This window comes from Chlorocebus sabaeus, chromosome 20, assembly GCF_047675955.1.
Source record: "Chlorocebus sabaeus isolate Y175 chromosome 20, mChlSab1.0.hap1, whole genome shotgun sequence".
In the NCBI taxonomy this organism is placed as follows: domain Eukaryota; kingdom Metazoa; phylum Chordata; class Mammalia; order Primates; family Cercopithecidae; genus Chlorocebus; species Chlorocebus sabaeus.
In genome coordinates this window covers 75,433,583-75,454,400 of record NC_132923.1, presented here as the reverse complement: position 1 = coordinate 75,454,400, position 20,818 = coordinate 75,433,583, and the positions used below count along the sequence as shown (strand labels likewise).

The 20,818-nt window shown below is 40.0% G+C and overlaps 1 protein-coding gene across 4 annotated transcripts in view; it reads left to right on the top strand.

The window, feature by feature from the left end:
• NFIA (nuclear factor I A) overlaps window positions 1–20,818 on the top strand; it is a 386,737-nt gene that overhangs the window by 294,557 nt on the left and 71,362 nt on the right. For all 4 annotated transcript variants that reach the window (XM_007978527.3, XM_007978532.3, XM_007978531.3 and 1 more), the window contains one exon: window positions 9,604–9,732. In XM_007978527.3, the coding sequence (XP_007976718.1) occupies window positions 9,604–9,732 (129 nt within the window). The remainder of the gene's footprint in view (window positions 1–9,603; window positions 9,733–20,818) is intronic.

The window sequence follows — 20,818 nt, the reverse complement described above, 5'->3', positions numbered from 1 at the left end:
TTGCAAGAAGAAAAATGTTCAAGTGTCATTAATAGTTCACATTTAAATCAGCTCATGATAGGTTTGTATCAATAAGATACATAAGCAGCACTCCCCCACGCCCTCCCCCAGAAATAGGCATTTGGTAGCATGGTACACTGAAAGGAGTAAGAGCTTTGGTTTCCTGGGTTCAAATCCTGGCTCCTCCACTCACTAATTGTGTAGCCTCTCGCCTTCTTAAGGACTGCTCTGCCTCAGGCACCCTCTCCTCTGAGTCATGGCTGTCTGCCTGTCTGCTGGACCATTCCCATCAGTAGACAAGCATGCTGGACTCTGTCCCACCTTCAGAAAGCTATCCCTTGCCTCCCTCCCTCTTCCTGTAACCACTGCCCTATTTTTCTGCTCTCCTCTGCAGATTCCTCCTTCATTTCATGGAAGTTGACTACACCATTTTCCCTGTTTCTTCACTTCCCATTGATTTTATAAACCATTCTATCCTGTCTTCTATGGGCCTCACTCTCCTGGAGCTCACTTTTCAAGACTGTCAGAAACATTCATGTTGCCAAATCCAGTGGATCCTTTTCTGTTCTCATTATACGTGATCTCTCAGTGACATTCAACTTAGTTGATTGTAGCCTTCTCCTTGAAATACTTCTTAGTTTCTGTAAAGATATACTCCCCTGTGAGTTAAATGCCTCAACTTAGTTGCCTGTTTTGATGCTGACTTTAGACACTCAGGGGCCTTCCTTGATTTTACAAATTACTGAATTCTAAATAATCGTGTGTGTTATAGCCTCTGGTTAAGTGAGCTATTTATTACTGCATTGTAATATATAGTCTAGGCTTGGACACTATCAACAAGTCTTAAGAGGAAAAGTTTTGTCATTTCTTGTTATAGAGACATAACATGGTTTGCAGGAGGCTTTATAGAAGAAGTAACTTGTTGAATAGGCAAGAGGCCTACTGTAAATATAAAACATGTATATGCTCTTTTGCAACTCAACATCTGGGATCATTATCTTCTAAATCTATGTGATATTTATTTTGTGCAGGTTCTGTGTTAGAATCGCTGATAATTCATTCAGTGTGTGTTTGATAAAATCTTAACTGATCCCTACTAAGGCCAAGAAAAAACTTTTATATATAAGACAAATGATTCCTAGTATACTTCAGAGTGGGATTTTTTTTTTTGTATACACTTTCGAATCTGATATACCCTTCCTTTTTTTACCCCCCTCTGGATAACCAAATTTAAAACTTCAACTATAACTATACTTTATGGACTTAAATAGGACACTGTTTTTATAGTATACTAGGGAAACTACATGAGGGTTTTACAAAATGTATGTGCTTGAGAACCAGAGATACCTGGATCTGCAGTACCATCTAATAGCTGTATGATCCTAGACAAATTGCTTAACGGCACTTGATACCTAATTTCTGGAATATTAAGTTATTGGTAGATAGGATAATAATACCTACCTATCTGAGATGAAAATGTAAGGATCTGGGGATGGACACAGTGGCTCATGCCTGTAATCCCAGCACTTTGGGAGGCCAAGGCGGGTGGATCACCTGAGGTCAGGAGTTCGAGACCAGCTTGGCCAACATGGTGAAACCCCATGTCTACTACAAATAAAAATTTTTAAAAAATAAAAATAAAAATATTAGCCAGGTACGGTGGTGTGTGCCTGTAGTCCCAGCTACTCAGGAGGCTGAGGCAGGAGAATTGCTTGAACCAAGGAGGTGGAGGTTGCAGTGAGCCGAGATCTTGCCACTGCACTCCAGCCTGGGCGACAGACCAAGACTACATCTCAAAAAAAAAGAAAAGAAAATGTAAGGATTTGAGTTATTTATAAGTGCGTGGCACGTAATGGGTACTCCGTAATTTGTAGCTTTTATTATTTTCAGCTTGGTTTTTGGAAGTGATCGATATGCAGAGATTTAATCTCTGTAGCTGCCTCCTGCCTCTCTTGAAGCCACTTGATGGATGAAGGCCTTTCAGCCTTTAAGTTTGGTGTAATAGTTGTTCTGGTAATAACAGTTATAAAAATAGGTTGTTGGGAATTAAATGATGACAATGAACAGGACACTATCCAAGTCATGAACAATTAAACTTGCAACATTTTGGGGTCCTCTCTAACCTGCTTATTGTGTTGGATTTAAAAACTAAAGTGCTGAGGTTGCTTGCTTTCAGACTTTCAGTTTGTGACTATAAATGAACATTATTGAAACTAAACTTTCTATTCTTGACTTTGTCACTTTGAAGAAAGGAACATACACCCGTTAAATCTCCTCTGACAACTTGAATTACATCTCCCAAACTCCTGCGACAGACAAGAGAAGGTCCTGCTGTCCCAAGCAGCACTTACCAGGGATACTTTTCACAGGAGAATGAATTTTTGGATAGGTGCTCTAACAAAGTAAGCACTAACACTGAGAAGTTACCATTTCCTTTTGAAAAATCCAGTGTGTTGTTCGGTTGTCACTGGAATAATTATAGGTTATGGTGATCCTTCCCTTCTCTTCCATTCCCGTTAATGTTGTAGCTCCTTTGACTCCTAAAAATATCCCCTTTAAGAAGATACCTAAGGAAAAAAAAAAAAAAAAGGCATTGTACTTCCTAATGATTCCTGTAGTGTTTCCTTTACGGTTGTCACTGTAGAGTTCTTGGTCAAAATGTTTGAAAAATATCATAACTTGGGAGTAGCGGAGAGGTAACATTAATTATTATTGGTTTTTCCTTTTTCTTTTTATCTTGTATAATATCAAATTGCAGTGAAAAATTACCTAAAACAATTCTTAATTTCTTAGGGGAGACAGTGAGAATTTTTTTGAGTTTTTTTTCACATCACTCAATCTAATTTTGTTATTGATGTTTCTCAAAAGAATCAGGAGAAGGATAAATTTTCAAAAGTATTATGTCCCCACTTTCTAGCTCATTTTCTAAGAATACATCTTACCGTTTTCTGTGGGTGAGTGTAGGCTAGTGGAAGACTGTACAACCTAGGGTGGATTAAGTAAAACTAAGGGAAACTTTCAGAATTATAGAGAGTAATTATTGTAGAGTAAAGATCTTTAATACACACATGTCTAGCATTGCAATAGTCTTGTATTTGAATATCATGTTTGTTTTCCGTTGCTGCAGAACAAATTTTCACAGAGTTAGCAACGTGAAAGAACACACAGTCCTTAATATTATCTCACAGTTTCCATGAGTCCGGAGCCTGGCCACAGCTGAACTGGATCCTCTGCTCGGGTCATACAAGGCTGCAATGAGAATTTTATTCAGACTCCATTTCTTTCTGGAGCTCGAGGGCCTGTTGCAAACTCTCGTGATTGTTGGCAGAATTCAGTTGCTTGTGGATTTGGGACTAAGGTCCCTGCTTTCTGAAAGCTAACTGTCAGCAAGGGGCCCTACTCAGCTCCTAGAGGCCCCTGCAGTTCCTTGCCATGTGGCTGTCACAGGCCCTTTCACAATATGGCAGCTGACTTCTTCAAAGCCTGAAGAAGAATCTCTCTGACTTCTAGTTCCTTTTATACAGGGATCCCCTGATTAGGTCAGGCCCGCCAGGGATAATATATTTTTCCTTCACTCAAACTCACCTCATTGGGGACCTTAATTATATCTGCAGAAGTCTTTTGCAATATAACATAACCTAAACAACATAATCACCTTTGCGCTATAATAGAACCTATTCACAAGAATGACATTTTTCATATTCACAAGTGTCTCACACATGCAAGAGGAGAGGATTATGTAAGGCATCATTATACAAGGCTGGGAACTAGGAAACCATCTTAGAATTCTGAGTACCACAATTTTTTTTTCGAGATAAGGTCTCTCTCTGTTGCCCAGGCTGGAGTACAGTGGTATGGTTATAGCTCATAAACACCTGGGTTCATGTGATCCTCCTGCCTCAGCCTTCTGAGTAGCTGGGACTATGGGCATACACCATACTCAGCTAACTTTTTTTTTTTTTTTTTTTTTTTGAGACAGAGTCTTGCTCTGTCACCAGACTGGAGTGCAGTGGCGTGATCCGGGCTGACTGCAACCTCCACCTCCCAGGTTCAAGCAATTCTCCTGCCTCTACCTCCTGAGTAGCTGGGACTACAGGCACATGCCACCACGCCCAGCTAATTTTTGTATTTTTAGTAGAGACCGGGTTTCACCATGTTGGCCAGGCTGGTCTCGATCTCTTGACCATGTGATCTGCCTACCTTGGCCTCCCAAAGTGCTGGGATTACAGGCATGAGCCACCGTGCCTGGTCTCAGCTAACTTTTAAAAATCCATTTTTTGTAGAGACAAGGTCTCACTATATTGCCCAGGCTGCTCTCAAACTCCTGACCTGAAGCAATCCTCCTATCTCAGCCTCCCACAGTACTGGGATTATAGGCATGAGCCACCAGCCCAGCCTAACTACCACAAATACCAGTGATGAATTTGAAGGAATCTTTGTGAATAGTGCATTTGACCTGTATTTTCAAGGTTTTCTTGTTTAACTTTACACTTATAAGTGCCTCCAGAGGTGAAAGCCACGACATGACTAGAGTCCTATATATGTTTGTCCTTGTCTACTGAACACAATTTGGAATGACTCATGTAGCTTAGAAAACTGGCAGACTAGAGGGAAATTCAAAATTCAAAAATTCTGGATGTTTAGAAAACCAGTGACAAGCCAAAGGCCTTCTTGAAATGTACCTCCAATTCTGTTTCCTATCATTGGGTTTTTTTAATACCCATCAAAAGGATGAAATGCCCCACTGAAAGAGAACTTTTTTTTTTTTTTTTTTTTTTTTTTTTTTTTTTGAGACAGCGTCTCGCTCTGTCACCCAGGCTGGAGTGCAGTGGCCGGATCTCAGCTCACTGCAAGCTCCGCCTCCCGGGTTCACGCCATTCTCCTGCCTCAGCCTCCCGAGTAGCTGGGACTACAGGCGCCCGCCACCTCGCCCGGCTAGTTTTTTTGTAGTTTTAGTAGAGACGGGGTTTCACCGTGTTAGCCAGGATGGTCTCGATCTTCTGACCTCGTGATCCGCCCGTCTCGGCCTCCCAAAGTGCTGGGATTACAGGCTTGAGCCACCGCGCCCGGCCGAAAGAGAACATTATGTTAGATTTCTGCTTCTCGTTCTACAAAATTCTTTATTTTTCTGCTTTGAATTTTGACGTAACATTTCATTTCCTCCAGAAAAGGGGTAGGATTACTTCATCCGTAATCTCTTTTTAAAAATCTGGTACTTCTAGAAAATATATTGAAATTAAAGTTTTAATTCATTAAAAGAAAGCCAATCAGTCATTAATCCATACAGTAATTTTGTAACAGTTGTGCATAAATATTTGGCAAAAGATTTTAAAAAGGAGTTTATTTTTAAAGTAATGTACAGAACCAAGTTTGATTTCAAAAATAAAAGCCAAGATTAATGTTCTCTAGCTTTTAACAGAGAGCAGTTTACTAGCATTTTGGAATTTCATCTGGTCAATTAAATATACAAAGCAAATTAACCAAAACATACATTATGCATGTAGGGAAAATATTAAAGTATATAATAAGGAAATGTGCTCAATACGAGTCTTTAAAAATTGAAAACACAAAGTAATTTTGAGATTCATGACAGCCTTAGGGTTCATATTACTTGACTGTGATAAATTTAGAAGATTATACATAGTTTGGCCGGCTCTTCCTGCATGCCGACAGTATTTCTTTCCTCTTTAACCCTTGCAAAGAAGACGTAAATTTTGCTATTTTTGAACTTGTTTACCAGCTTGGTCATTCTCGATACTTGTTATTACCCGAATTTTGCTTATAATTCCTTTTAGAAGCATAAATAGTGAATTTCAATCATGTCAGCATTTCTGCAGATTTAGAATGGCATGAATTAGAAAACATGAATTTTTCAAAGAAGTCATAACTTTTTCTTGAGTCCAGCCATTTGCTATCGCCAATAAGATTAGTTAGGATACTGGATTTCATCAGTGATTCCATTATCTGGAAAAAAAAAAAAAAAATCTGCCATCTTTAAAGTTTTGATTTTGTTGTTGTTGTTATCCGTTCTGCTTCTGTTTTATGACATATAGTTCAGGCATTTGACTAAATTTAAATCAGTGGAATGGTTGGCAGCCTAAAATTGGTCTACACAAAAAGGTTTAAATGAGTTGGGAGATGTGTTTACATTTTGGTAGCTTTTTATATCTTTAATTTTTTTTTTATTTGAAATCTCCTCCTTAGTGTAATTACATGATGATACCTTAGGTTAGGTTACTTGCAGTGAATGTTCACCCAAAATCTCAGTGCATCCTACATTATTAGAACTTTGGCATGGTGTGACTGGTTACTGCTTCAGCAAGCAACAAGTATAACTAAAGTCACTTGACTTAGTGACTTCATTTTTAATTCAAATCACATGGATATTGATCTAGAAAGGATCTGATGCAAATTTGTCAAATTAGTATGAAATCACATACCACTCTATATTGTACTTATGTCTGACTATGCAAAAGTGTTTACCAGTTTGCAATTTTTCTTTCATGGGGCTAAAACTCTAAGCTTTGCTATGTTTAAGCATGTATTCATTAAGCTGCAGATAAAGCTGAGACCTGCACAAGTAGTTTAAATATCTTTTCAGATCGTTTGGGTGTTTCAGACCCTTGGATGTCTTGGACATAGAGGAGAACAAAGCAGACAAGTACTCTGTCCTTACAGAGTCTGAGTCACACTCAAAGGTCATGTTATAGAATTGCATTAAGGAAATCTGTGATCAGAAATAACAGGGACATATTTAGATACAGGCCAAACTAACTAAATTTCTGGGCAGATCTATACCTATAAAGTGCTTGGCACAGTACATGGTACTCAGTCACAGTTACATGTTAATATCATTATGATTTTTATTACTTTTCCAGTTCACCCAAATAATTATCTGGTCATGGGCAGAGCACAGCACACGTAAACACGTATAAGTAGAATGGACTTTGGTTCTTTTAACATCAGTGCAGACCAGTTTTGTGCTACAACCTTAAGAGAGCCCAAATTTGTCCCCTGATGTGGAGACTAGGAGTCATTTCTCTTATTTTTATATCCAAATTGTCATTGTTTTAATTGGCACCCTACCAAACTGATAGATGCCTCCAGTTGGGTATGTCAGCGTGGTTGCCGAGAACATTACAAATCCAGTAATTACAAGGAACTGTTTCTCCATTATTTTCTTCCCAAAGTATTTTCTATGCTGCAAATGCTGTGAAAACCTTAGGCACAATAGTAAAACTATTTTTTTTAAAAAAAAAACAAGCTTTTATTGTATTAACATGAAAGCAATATATGTTCATCATAGAAAAGACAGGTAAGCAAAACGAAGGCAATGAAAATCACCCAAATTCAACACAGAGAGAGAACTACCATTATAGTTTGTGCTTATTGCCTTCCAGTTCTTTCTCTGTGCATAGAAAGAGCCTTTTCGGGATTCCCTATTTAATAAATGGTGCTGGGAAAACTGGCTAGCCATAAGTAGAAAGCTGAAACTGGATCCTTTCCTTACTCCTTATATGAAAATTAATTCAAGATGGATTAGAGACTTAAATGTTAGACCTAATACCATAAAAATCCTAGAGGAAAACCTAGGTAGTACCATTCAGGACATAGGCATGGGCAAAGACTTCATGTCTAAAACACCAAAAGCAACGGCAGCAAAAGCCAAAATTGACAAATGGGATCTCATCAAACTAAAGAGCTTCTGCACAGCAAAAGAAACTACCATCAGAGTGAGCAGGCAACCTACAGAATGGGAGAAAATTTTTGCAATCTACTCATCTGACAAAGGGCTAATATCCAGAACCTACAAAGAACTCAAACAAATTTACAAGAAAAAAACAAACAACCCCATCCAAAAGTGGGCAAAGGATATGAACAGACATTTCTCAAAAGAAGACATTCATACAGCCAACAGACACATGAAAAAATGCTCATCATCACTGGCCATCAGAGAAATGCAAATCAAAACCACAATGAGATACCATCTCACACCAGTTAGAATGGCGATCATTCAAAAGTCAGGAAACAACAGGTGCTGGAGAGGATGTGGAGAAATAGGAACACTTTTACACTGTTGGTGGGATTGTAAACTAGTTCAACCATTATGGAAAACAGTATGGCGATTCCTCAAGGATCTAGAACTAGATGTACCATATGACCCAGCCATCCCATTACTGGGTATATACCCAAAGGATTATAAATTATGCTGCTATAAGGACACATGCACACGTATGTTTATTGCAGCACTATTCACAATAGCAAAGACTTGGAATCAACCCAAATGTCCATCAGTGACAGATTGGATTAGGAAAATGTGGCACATATACACCATGGAATACTATGCAGCCATAAAAAAGGATGAGTTTGTGTCCTTTGTAGGGACATGGATGCAGCTGGAAACCATCATTCTTAGCAAACTATCACAAGAACAGAAAACCAAACACCGCATGTTCTCACTCGTAGGTGGGAACTGAACAATGAGATCACTTGGACTCGGGAAGGGGAACATCACACACCGGGGCCTATCATGGGGAGGGGGGAGGGGGGAGGGATTGCATTGGGAGTTATACCTGATGTAAATGACGAGTTGATGGGTGCAGCACACCAACATGGCACAAGTATACATATGTAGCAAACCTGCACGTTGTGCACATGTACCCTACAACTTGAAGTTTAATAATAATAAATAAATTAAAAAAAAAAAAAAAAGAAAAAAAAAAGAAAAAGCATTAAATTGGGCATCAAATCTGATACGTACCATATTTTGTGACCTTGAGCAAGTCACTTAGTTTCTCTGAGTTTCAGCTTCTTCCATAAGAGAAAGATCATAATCCTATTTCTGCCCAGTAATCATAAGTTTCAAATGATCTAATAAAATATTAATGAGAAAAAAAAAAAAAAAAAAAAAAGAGCCTTTTCGATGATGGCATAGTATAACATCCTATTTTGTAATTGCCTTTTTCAATTAACATTATATTATAAATGTTTTGCCACGTCATTACTCTTTTACCATATTGTTTACATTGGTTATACCATACTTATTTAACCAGTCCCCAGTTCTAGGACATTTAAGATTTTTTTACTTTTCTTTTTTTCTATCCTAAAGAATTCATTGAATGAACAACTAAGTAGCCACTGTTGAGGGTATTCTTATGTTAAAACAGCCAACTTATTTAAAATATGGAGAAAGTGATTTGGTCTCAAAGCAAGATAACCAACAAGATGAAATGATTGCATGTGAAGTCTTCATAAGCATAGATGGTCTCCTTTTGGGGGTCCCAGAGGTCACAGACACAAACAACAACTTTTAGGACACACTGCAAAAGTTGAACCCTGTATTATTAGAGAAGATCAATAACCCAAAAATGGACTGTGATTAAGTAGAACAAATTGAAATCAAATACAGACCGACTTAGCAGGGGGCTATTCTGTTACCTCTTTGTTCCTGTGACAAATGCAAAGCAATTCAAAACATCTTTTTCTTTCACAGGTGGATTCCTCTTTTTGTTTGTTTTTAATTCTTTAGATGTTATCTTTTAGGTTGCACAAATCATTGTTCCATGAATTAAAGTGTACTTACCAGTTGATCCTTCTTGCCAGGAATGCCATCTCCAACCACACTGAAGAAGTCGGAGAAGTCTGGTTTCAGCAGCCCCTCCCCTTCGCAGACCTCCTCCCTGGGAACGGCGTTCACACAGCATCACCGACCTGTCATTACAGGACCCAGAGGTGAGCTGCTCCACAGGGACCCTTGGTTGTGCTTATATCATGGCCTTTGGACCCAAGTAGCAAAATGAGAGACAATGAGGACTCCCCCTGAATGCTCCTGAGGCAGTGAGTGTTCCAATTTCTTACCCTTGGGGGCAGCCTTGGAATTTTAGAGACCAGACAGATTTGGCATCAAATTTTTTGTCCTTTCCTAAAGCAAAAAGGGACCAAATCTGTTTTTTGTTTGCCAGTGAGATTTTTGCAGAGAGATGGGAAGTAACTTGAATTGAACCAAAATCAAATCTGTTCTACAAGTTGTGTGTGTGTTTGTGTATGTGTGAGAGAGAGAGAGTGTGTGTGTGCGGACACACACACGCACACAGGCATGCATTAGGTGAGTATATTTCCGTATGGTGAATTACCTGTTTTCAAGTAGCAACTTTTCCTCATCCCTGCTGACTCTCTTTCCATAAAAGCTGAGTTCAATATGTGGCATTTTGTGTTGAGGTTGTTTGCATCAGGGCGTTGACGAGCAGTCTTCATTCATTCCTTTTGAAGTGGTAGATAGTTTGTCTGGTTTTCATTGCAATGTTTTCATTATTTTTGTCTCATATGCTTTTAAGTTTATTATTAAAATGTGTCCACAAGAAATATGATTTGTATTTCGCATTAAAGACAAGCCTTAAGCCTCAAGAGAATGTCAGCAAATCACTTAACTTGATCTTATTGCAATATAAAAATATTTATTATTTTATTTATGAAACTCCCACAGTAGGAGTATGAATAATTGTAACCACATTTTGCTTTCCTTTATCAGATTTTCTTTTAGGTAGATCTGTGATCTACCAGCTGCTATCATAAAACGTCTTAGAAAGTTATGATCTCTTGTCTGCTTTGACATATACCTGGGGAAACTGATGTTTCTTGCATTAATCTCAATGTTAGTCCCACAAATCTGAATCCCTTTATGAATATGCTCTGTGTGCAGATCAGGGAAATGTGGCGGGTAAGAGGACAGTCCGGTGCACACATGGAAGTCATATTGAAGAAAGTAAGCATTTTGACTACTGTGGGAAGCAACTTCTTTATCCATAATTATGAAACTTACTTGCTTCATCTTTAAACGTCTTGTGATCATTGGTAGAACTTTCTCAAGATCCCTTCTTTCATTTGTGTATATGTGTGGTATAATCAGAGAGGCTTACTATTGATATATAATTTGAAAACCTGCATCAGAATTGAATTATAAGGTCCCAGAATGAGGCTTATTAAATAGTATTAAAATATTATCCTCATAGTTAACACTCATTGAGCATATAAACTGTAGTGGGGGATCAGAGATATGAAACCCTTTTAGTCAGAATGTTTATGGCTGGAAGGAGATGAGGCATGTGTCGCTTTTCATCTGTTTGGGGTCAAGTTCACACATTCTAAATGCTAACTGAATGGTAATAGTTCCTGCAGGAGCTCAGTGTTGGGGTGACCATGGAGGTTCATTCACTCTTTAAACAAGGATTTACTGAGTGACTCTATAGACACTGGGACCAATGGTTCCTGTCCTCACAGAGCATGTTATCTACCACAGAAGAGAGGCACACAAGGAAATAAGCAAGTAAAAGATGATGGGCCGGGCACGGTGGCTCGCACCTGTAATCCTAGCACTTTCTGAGACCAAGGCGGGCAGATCACTTGAACTCAGGAATTCAAGGTCAGCCTGGGCAACATGGCAAAACACTGTCTAGAAAAAAATACAAAAATTAGCTGGACATGGTAGCGAGTGTCTTAGTCCCAGCTACTCAAGAGGCTGCGATGAGAGGATTGCTCGCGCCCAGAAGGCAGAGGTTCCACGAGCCAAGATCGCGCCACTGCACTCCAGCTTGCGCAACATAGCAGACCCTGTCTCAAAAACAAAACAAAACAAAACAGAAAAACCTGATGTGGAATGTACTATTACTTATCACTTTGTATCAAATAAAGTGACTTCAGGCGGGGTGCGGTGTCCCACACCTCTAATCCCAGCACTTTGGGAGGCCGAGGCAGGCAGATCACTTGAGGTCAGGAGTTTGAGACCAGCCTGGCCAACACGATGAAACCTCATCTCTACTGAAAATACAAAAAAATTAGCCGGGTGTGGTGGCACACGCCTGTAAATCCCAGCTACCTGTGAGGCTGAGGCAGGAGAATTGCTTGAACCCAGGAGGTGGAGGCTGCAGTGAGCCAAGATGGTGCCACTACACTCCAGCCTGGGCAACAGAGTGAGACTCCATCTCAAAAAAAAAAAAAGAGACTTCAAAGTATAAATAACATTGAAGTCAAATCTTAAAAGATGCTTAGATAAATGGAGGACCATCCTAAGGAAAGGAAAGATTCGTGGTGTAGTAAGTTAGTAAGAACTGAGAAGAACAGTATGCCAGCAATCAGGAGAGCCAGGTAACCTCCTTCTTTTCCTTCCCACTTACCTTCTGTGTTTTTCAATGTCCTCATCAATACAATGGGTACAGTACTAATAATGAATGACCCTTTCCTCCCAATCTTGTATTCTTATACAGAAACAACAATAAAACAGTATTTGTGGAGATTCCATGAAGAGCATAAGGCAATCTGTATATATTATCATTAGTCAGTAAATGTTAAGAGTGTCTAATGTGTGTCTTGCCTTAAAACTGTAGTTCTAGAAATTATTGTCATGAGCACTTCCCCATGGGTACAGGTTGAGAGCTTCTTCATGCTAGATGACTAAGCACGTTTTCTAAAATGACCCACACTGGGTTGAACCAGGGTGAACCTCCTTAGCTCGCAGCATAACAAGTTCCAGTCTAATCATATTCATTCATAAAATTGTGTTTGAGGAAAGAGAAAGATGCCTAGTGTAAGAAGTATGGAATACCAAAGATTCTTTGTTTTCACCAGAATTCAAGATGGCTCCCAGCATCCTCGGCTCTCCTTTCTGGAAAGTCTACTCAGGTACCCGTTCTTACCGTGCCCCACCCCGCTTAGTGGTCTGGTGAAGGGAATTGGAATAGTTGAGATGAAACTTCAGTTGCCTCTTTGTGGTAAGAATCATAAGAATTGAGATAGGCTAACATAAGACATTTTTCTGGCTAAGATATTTTTAAAAGGTTGGAAGTTAGCCTCATTATTTAAGGCGTATTTGCTATGGGTACTGTAATTTCCTTCATTTTTCTCTGAACTAGTTGGAAAGCTAATGCTTGGAATGATATCACATTTGGGAGTAAGACTTGGTGTTTTAGGAAGATGAGACCAAAATTGAGGAGGAAGAGTATAGCTGCCAAGAGTCAGTGTGGAATCGATGTCACCTGTGCACATAAAAGAGGTTTCAAACTCTGACACTCCTTTTATTGTGCAAAGTTGCCACAACACAAAATAGTAAATTATTAGAGAATCCAGAGAATCAAACTTTAAAGGGTCTTGAAGAAAAGAAAAGAATGTCCTTTATCAGGTCCCCAGGGCATGGGGCAGGGATCAGGGAGGCCATTGACTGCTCTGTGGTTAGCACTAGGTTGCAAGGCTTCTGCTGCCTTCCCTAGCACTTCTCACAGGAATGCCTCAACTAGACTAGCACCAGTTAGTAAGCAATAACTGTCCAACACACATCCACGCTCAGAATGGAGGTGAGGTTTTACAGAGCTACAGCAAATCAGGCTCACCGCGCTAAAAACCCAAGGGCCTTACTTTTGGCTGCAAACATAAGCTACATTTGGAAATTTCGTGGCCACCTTTTACAAAGAAAACCTCTCTCAAGATTGCAAAGCAAAGGGAGAAACACAGGGTGTTAAAGGGAGGTAGCATAGCACAGCAGTTGTCTTTATCTGTTTTGACTGCCAGAACAGAAAACCATGGACTGGGTGGCCTATAAACAACAGAAATTTATCACTCACAGTTCTGGAGAGCGGAAGTCCAAGATCAAGGCTCTGGCAGCTTCTGTGTCTGATGAGGGCCCACTTCCTGGTTCATAGATGGCATCTTCTTGCTGTGTCCTCACATGGCAGAAGGGGCGGGGGTGCTCTCTAGGGTCTCTTTCATAAAGGCACTAATCCTATTCATGAGGGCCCTACCCTGTGACCTGATCGCCTCCCAAAAGCCCTGCTACCTATTACCATCACATTGGGGGTGAGGATTTCAAGATTTGGATCCTAGAGGGCCACAAACATTCAGCCTATGGCAGTGGTTAACACAAAATTTCAGGGGGTCAGATAGGCTGCTGTCTGAATCTCTGTCCACTACTTGGCACATTGCTTTTCTCTCTGAACCAAAGGTTTCTCATCTCTAGAAGTTGGAGATCATCATCGCTAACTGAAAAAAATTGTATTATGTTAGGAGCAAAGGAAATTGTGTATTTGTAGTCATTTTCACAGTGCCTGGAAGTACAGTATGCACACAGGTCATACAATTAAATAATCCTTTTTCACCCAGGCTTTGAAAATATCATGCTGTCCCTATTGCCTTCACCCAGCAATATTCTGCCCATCCCCCCAGATCAGCTCAAGCACTACTTTCAAAGTGAAACCTCCTCTCCTCCACCCAGCTTGCCATCATCTCACACTGCTTAAGCTCCTGCTGCCTTTTGTGTCTGCACATTGACTCCACCAACCTCATCTGGCCTTGTTAGTTAATATACATGTCCCCTAGAGGAGAACCTCCAAAGGGAAGGATCTCTCACTTAGACATTTCACTATCTTTGTTGTGCGTCACACAGTGGGTTTTATGCTCAAATATTGTTTGAATGAATAAAAGTAATTAAAATGCATATAAATGCATACAGGAGACATTTATCCCCTCTCTGACCCTGATGAATTTTCATTTCTTCAGAAGAGCCAAGGGCGATAAATGTGTGATAGTTCATGCAGTACTTCCTTGTAAGAAATGTCCAGGATGTGGAAGAACCATGGCGTTGCATCCAAAGAAAACCTATGCAAAATTCTCTAAGTAAAGCTTTGCTATTAAGAGCTATGGGCTTTCTTTATGTTGTTCTGACCACTTCCCTATTTACAGTGTAAAGGTAGAGGCATGTGGTTTCTTAAAATGAATCCCCTCTCTGATACTGGCTTTCTTTGTGGCTTTGATAAATCACTTAACCTTGTGGCCTCAGTTTGGCCATCTGTACCATGGGGATAATACTTTGCCACCTGTTTCTCTGTGTGGTTAGAATTAGGTAAAGAGGTTATTTGGGAATATCCTGTCGGTAGGGGGAAGATATTACATTTCAGTAGAGGCATTTGTACATCGTTATACATTAGCATAATTACTCTGCACTTTAAGCTGAAAGATCGGGCTTTCAAAGACTTTCTTTTACCATGACTTAAAATTGTAACCATAATATTTACTCATGACTATTTGTCTTATTCATGATAATTGAAAAAAGAAATCTTTCTTCGTCTCTTTGCCTTTTCAAGAATTGTAAGTTTGCCTGGTTGATGATCTGAAGGGGCTAACTTCTTAGAGAATTATTTGGAGTAATCATCAGTTACATCTTAAAGTTTCTTGAAAGTTTAGATCTTCTTAAAACTTATCTTTTTGCTTAAAATCTTTGCTATTTTGAAGATTAAGAAGATAATGAATGATAGTTTCTTTAAATACTCTGCACTAAGTAAAGCAATTCTGTGCCTTAGAGATTTAGGAACAGGGAGCAGCCTACACGATCCACATTGGGCAGCACAATTGAAAATAATTGAAAGAGTTATGGTCTGGGAATCTTTTGGTATAATGTGTTCCCAGTATCAGCAAAGATTGTTGTTGGCTGAAAGTAACAGAATATCTGACTGAACAATGGCTTAAAAAAATAAGGAGTCACATTTTTCTCATACAAAAACAAGTATGTGGCTAGGTATGGTGACTCACACTTGAAATCCCAGCACTTCGAGAGGCTGAGGCAGGAAGCACTTGAGGCCAGGAGTTTGAGACCCGCCTGGGCAACACAGCAAGACCCTATCTCTACAAAAATTTTTCTAAATTAGGAGAGCATAGTGGTAAGTCCTGTGGTCCTAGATACTCAGGAGGCTGAGGTGCGAGGATTGCTTGAGCCCAGGAATTTGAGGCTGCAGTTAGCTATGATGGCACTCCAGCCTGGGCAACAGAGAAAGACCCTGTCCCAAAAAAAACAAAAACAGAAAAAGCAAGTAGGTGATTCAAGGCTGTTAGGGTGGCACTTGCAGTGCCATCAGGGATTGAGATTTCTTCTCCTAGCCATGTTTCAGTGGGTTGTTTTTATAAGGTCACAGCATGGGCACTGCCCTCCTGCCTTATGTCTGCATGCCAAGCAGAAAGAAGGGAAAAGGTGAGGGCAAAAAGGACCTGTCAGCTTATCCTGCCACTTTTTCATAGGATCTTCTACAGCACAATCAGACTATGTCCGATGATCACCTGTAGCTGCAAGGGAGGCTGGAAACTCTAAATTTTTATCTGAGCATATGGCTGCTCTCTATCAAATTAAGGTTTTATCAGTGGGTAAATAGGGGATAAATATGCTGGTTGACAGTTAGCAACATATTCCCCATTATTTTTACAGATGAGAAATCTGAGGTACCCAGAACCAAGACCAGAAATCAAGTCTCCAGTTCAGTGCCTTTTTCGCCGTATCAGTAGTTTCTATCTTTTTCTCCCCGACTGGGAGAAATTAACTACATTTATTTAAACAATTACTTTGTTTTCACATTTTTTATGAGTCAAAGTCATAACATATCCATTTAGATCTTTTGATAATCATAACATAACCTGTGCCATCACACTGAGTTTTTTTTTTAATAGCAGCCATAAACAAATCACTTAGCCTTTTTTATTAGTCCATAAGTCCTTGCTACTGGTAAATTCAGGGTTTCTCTTAGGTGCACGCCACTTCAGAGACACTTTTTGAGGTCAGTTTGGCTTTTTTCAATATTGTATTAGCTTGCAGATACCCATTACTATCTGGGGACCCATTAATTTTTTTCCACAAATGTTTATCAAGCTCTTACAGTGTACAAGGTGCTCTAGTAGTAGAGTGAACAAGAGAAGCATGGATTCTGTCCTTAGAATGCTTGCTTCCTGGAGGACAAGAGGACAAGGAAACCAGCAGTTGCATTACTGTGCTAGAAGCACAGGGTGCAATAGAAAATGAGGGGAAAGACATCCTTGTGGACAACCACAGGGGCATCTGGCACTACACAAGTCCAGACAAGCAGAAGACCTAACCCCTATTGTCAAACAGTTTGCCTTCACATTACAGGCGTGCAAAACAGATCAACAGCAAATAAATCATGCTCTTAGATAGCTAAGTACCAAAGAACTCAGACATACAAAAGGCAAACATGACGTTAAACCCCCACCTCTTTATGAGTCAAAAAAAAAATACACAATGAGAGTTTAGAAGTAAAATTGCCTTTATTCCGAAAATACGCCTAAGATACACTAAAGCAATCGCCATATAAACCAAAGATTTATTGTGCAGCTTTCAAAGAATCATTCCAGTTTCTGTTTGGAGAGGTAGTCAGAAGTTTATATGCACTATAAACCTCTCTAAGTCCATGATCCTCCTGACCCAAACAGGGATCTTGCTCTCAGTGATGAAACATCTGAGGGTCTGAAGTTAACAATATCTCCCAGTTTGGCCAAGAAAAATATACCGCAGAGAATTATGAGAATTAAGATTACCTTTCAGGAAGTTGGGGTCACCAAGAAAGGTTAGAGGAGTGTGGATTCATAATATGCAGAGACAATAATAGAGGATCAGGGAAGGAGAGGTAAAATAGCAGGGCGACAGTCATCAGTAGATGGCAGGGCCTATTGGGGCAAGGACCACATCTTTATCATTTATCTCTGAATCCCTCTGCCTTGTGCCCGGCATAAGGAAAGCACTCAATAAATAATTGTCAAATAAATGAATGAATGCATGGATTTGATTGACGAAACAGAGAAACTTTGAGAATAATAGGAAGTTCTTTCCTTCTCCACTGTGTAGTAATACAATATTCAAATGCATGTACTCAGCAGCACATAGAAAGAGGCATAGCATGTTTAAGCGCTCAGTATATATTTGATTTGTTTGTTTGTTTGTTTTGAGACAGGGTCTCTCTCTGACACCCAAGCTAGAGTGCAGTGACTTGATCACAGCTCACTGCAGCCTCGACCTCCTAGGCTCCAGGGATCCTCCTGCCTCAGCATTCCAAGTAGCTGGGACTACAGGCGCATGCCACTATGCCTAGCTAATTTTTAAATTTTTTTTTTGTGGAGACAGGGTCTCACTATGTTACCTAGGCGGGTCTCGAACTCCTGGGCTCAAGCAATCCTCCTGCCTCAACCTTCCAAAGTGCTGGGATTACAACAGCAAATAAGTCATGCCCTTAGATAACTAAGTACTGAGGATTTAAGACATACAAAATGCGAGCACAAGGTTAAACCCCACTTCTTTATGAATCAAACACACACACACACACACACACACACATGCGAAGGCAGTTTAGAAGTGAAATTGCCTTGATTCTGGCAGACGTGTGCCACCATGCCCAGCCTAATACAAGTTTAGTTTTAATTCAGATCTACCTGGATAGACCTTAAGAGAAATGAGCTCAAAATTATTTGGTCCTCTATTTGTAGAATTTTTGCTGTGGCATTATAAGTTTTTCTCTCCGAACTGAGGTCCCTCCAGAAGGAATGTCCCCTGACATTTCACCACTACTGTAATTGTGGCACCCCCTCCCCTGGCCTAGGCCCCCAAGTGCTAGGTTTGTTCATCTTTCTCCTGTCATATCCACAAACTTCTTTGCCTCTTAGGAACGCTTTTCACTTAGTTGTAGAACATGCTGGTGATCCACTGAATCTAATTTGTCTCTCCTGGTTTAGTGCAATTGAATCATCTCGGGAAAATGAGAAGCAATTAGGTACCTGTTGCTAACAAGGCGCTGAAATAATCTGCCAACAGACGCACGGTGTTTATTTATTATTGGAGTATGTCACTTGAGAAAACATTACGTTGCCTTTCTCCAAGAAGAATTGCCAGAATGATTTTCAAACGCAGGCCTCATAGACCTAACAAGTACCACCTTTGAGGAGCATGGAACAGAGAAGCAAGAGGGCTTGTGAGCCTCGTTCGGGGTTAGTTCAAGTGCCAGTGCCTAGCCTAATGGGCAGTGTTGTGGATGGGATTTGAAGTCGCAGGACACTAAAGAAGAAAAGCAGCTTTTTTCTTTTTTTTGCAAAGGTCCTTTAAGTCCCAGTTCAGGAAATTATTAAATTCATTAGCCAGATACTTAGAAGCAGCTATTACTGCCCAGCCAAAGGAAAAAAGAGTGCCAACAAATGTTTTAAAACTACAACTAAACAAAAGTCAGGAAGCGTGTAATTAAAACTGTACCTTTATTGTATTGTAAAGAGTTTCACTGTGACATGGAAAATATTTAAAGGAGAAGGCTCTTTAGCTAATTTGTCTGCAAGTGAACTGCCTAGTGGAGAACTATCCTAAATTAACTGTAAGGCCACCCACTGAGCCACCCTCATAAAGGGCCATGGCTGCTCAGCTTGGGTTTGTGTAACGTTCAATAATTACTAGATAAATGCACAACTAAAAGCTCTATTACACTAATAATTTGTACTGTGATAGATGTGTGGGACACCCTGCTGGGTTAATTTGTCATCCCTGCAGCAAACTTCTAAAGAGAGCTCTTCCGTAGTGGAATCATGTTAATATGTTGTCCCTGGGAGGACAGGTTAGAGCAGTGAGACCACTTGGCTCCTTAATCTCTTAAAGAGGCAAAGGGCCTCCAGGGTGAGTGCTGAAGAGAATAGGGTGATTAGCCCAGGGGACCTGGATTTAAACTCATCTTCACAAAGGAAGCTGCTTTCCCTTTGGAATTCCTTTGCCCCTTTCTCTCTGTCCCTCTCAATCACACGCAGGCCTATGTGCCTCACTGGTGCACGCGTGCGCACAGGCACACACAGGCATAGACCCACGTGTCCATACATAGTGAAGGCAGTGGTTCTGAGCAGTGTTTCTTAGAAACCCCCTCATTTTAAGATTTCCTGGTATCGTGGGCTTCGACTGTACCTCGCATAATCAGATAAGCCCCGTTCTTTCTGGTTTAGCTTAATCTAAAGTTGATTCCATGTTTAGACTCATTATTTATTTTCCTTTTTTCAGCATAGAATAAAAAATTCAAGATTGAACTTGTATCTCCTCTTTATGTGGAATGGTTTCTTCTGCCTCTCTCTCTCTCTCTCTCTCACACATACACACACACACGCACACACATACACAATTACTGTTTTAAATATGAAACTCACATTTAAGCTTCAGTGCAGGGTTTTTAACCTCCCCTATTGACAGAATCATAAATCATGTTAAGGTTAAGTGAAGTACTATAGCATGGGACTGTAGCTTTAACAATGTTTATGGAGTATCAGCTTATCATCCATGTAAGAAAGGAGGGGTGAGTGCTGATACTCGAAATGGGAATGTATGGCCCTATTAATGTGCTTGCAGCATCACTAAGAGTCACCCATTCCAGGCTGCATCCTTTGTGTTATTGAAACTAGCATATTGAATCACCCGCACGTATGGAATGTCTTTTAAACTTCATATTTTGGCAGTAAATTTACATTTGCCATTTCTTCATCTCGAATGGTAGCTGCTTTTTCCCCCTGAAAAAATTCCTTTTTCTGATGCACAAAACACATCTGAGGATCATCAGAATTGCCAGCTCTTACAATAATAAGGGGTCTATGAGCAAAAAAAAAAAAAAAAAAATCTGAAAGCAAATAAATCATTTGACCTCTGAAAAATAAATGGGAGCAGCAGAGGGCAATGAAAAGAGCGTAGGCTTTGGAGTCAGCCAGAATAGAATTCAGATCCTAGACGGCCACTTGGGGTCTGCGTCAGCTTCTCCAAGTCACTTATTCTCTGCTGGTCTGTGTCTTCCCACCTGTACCAAATTGGAAAGGCTTTCTGGGAGGGGAAGTGAGATGACACATGGAAAGAGCTTGGTATACAGTAGGCATCCAATACATACGTGTTCATGATCTCTCAGATTCCCCCATCCCCGTATTGCTATTTGTTTTTGTATGTGGTTCTCTTGCGATGATTCTTTCATTCCTCACTCCCCATCCCCAGTTCTCTCTT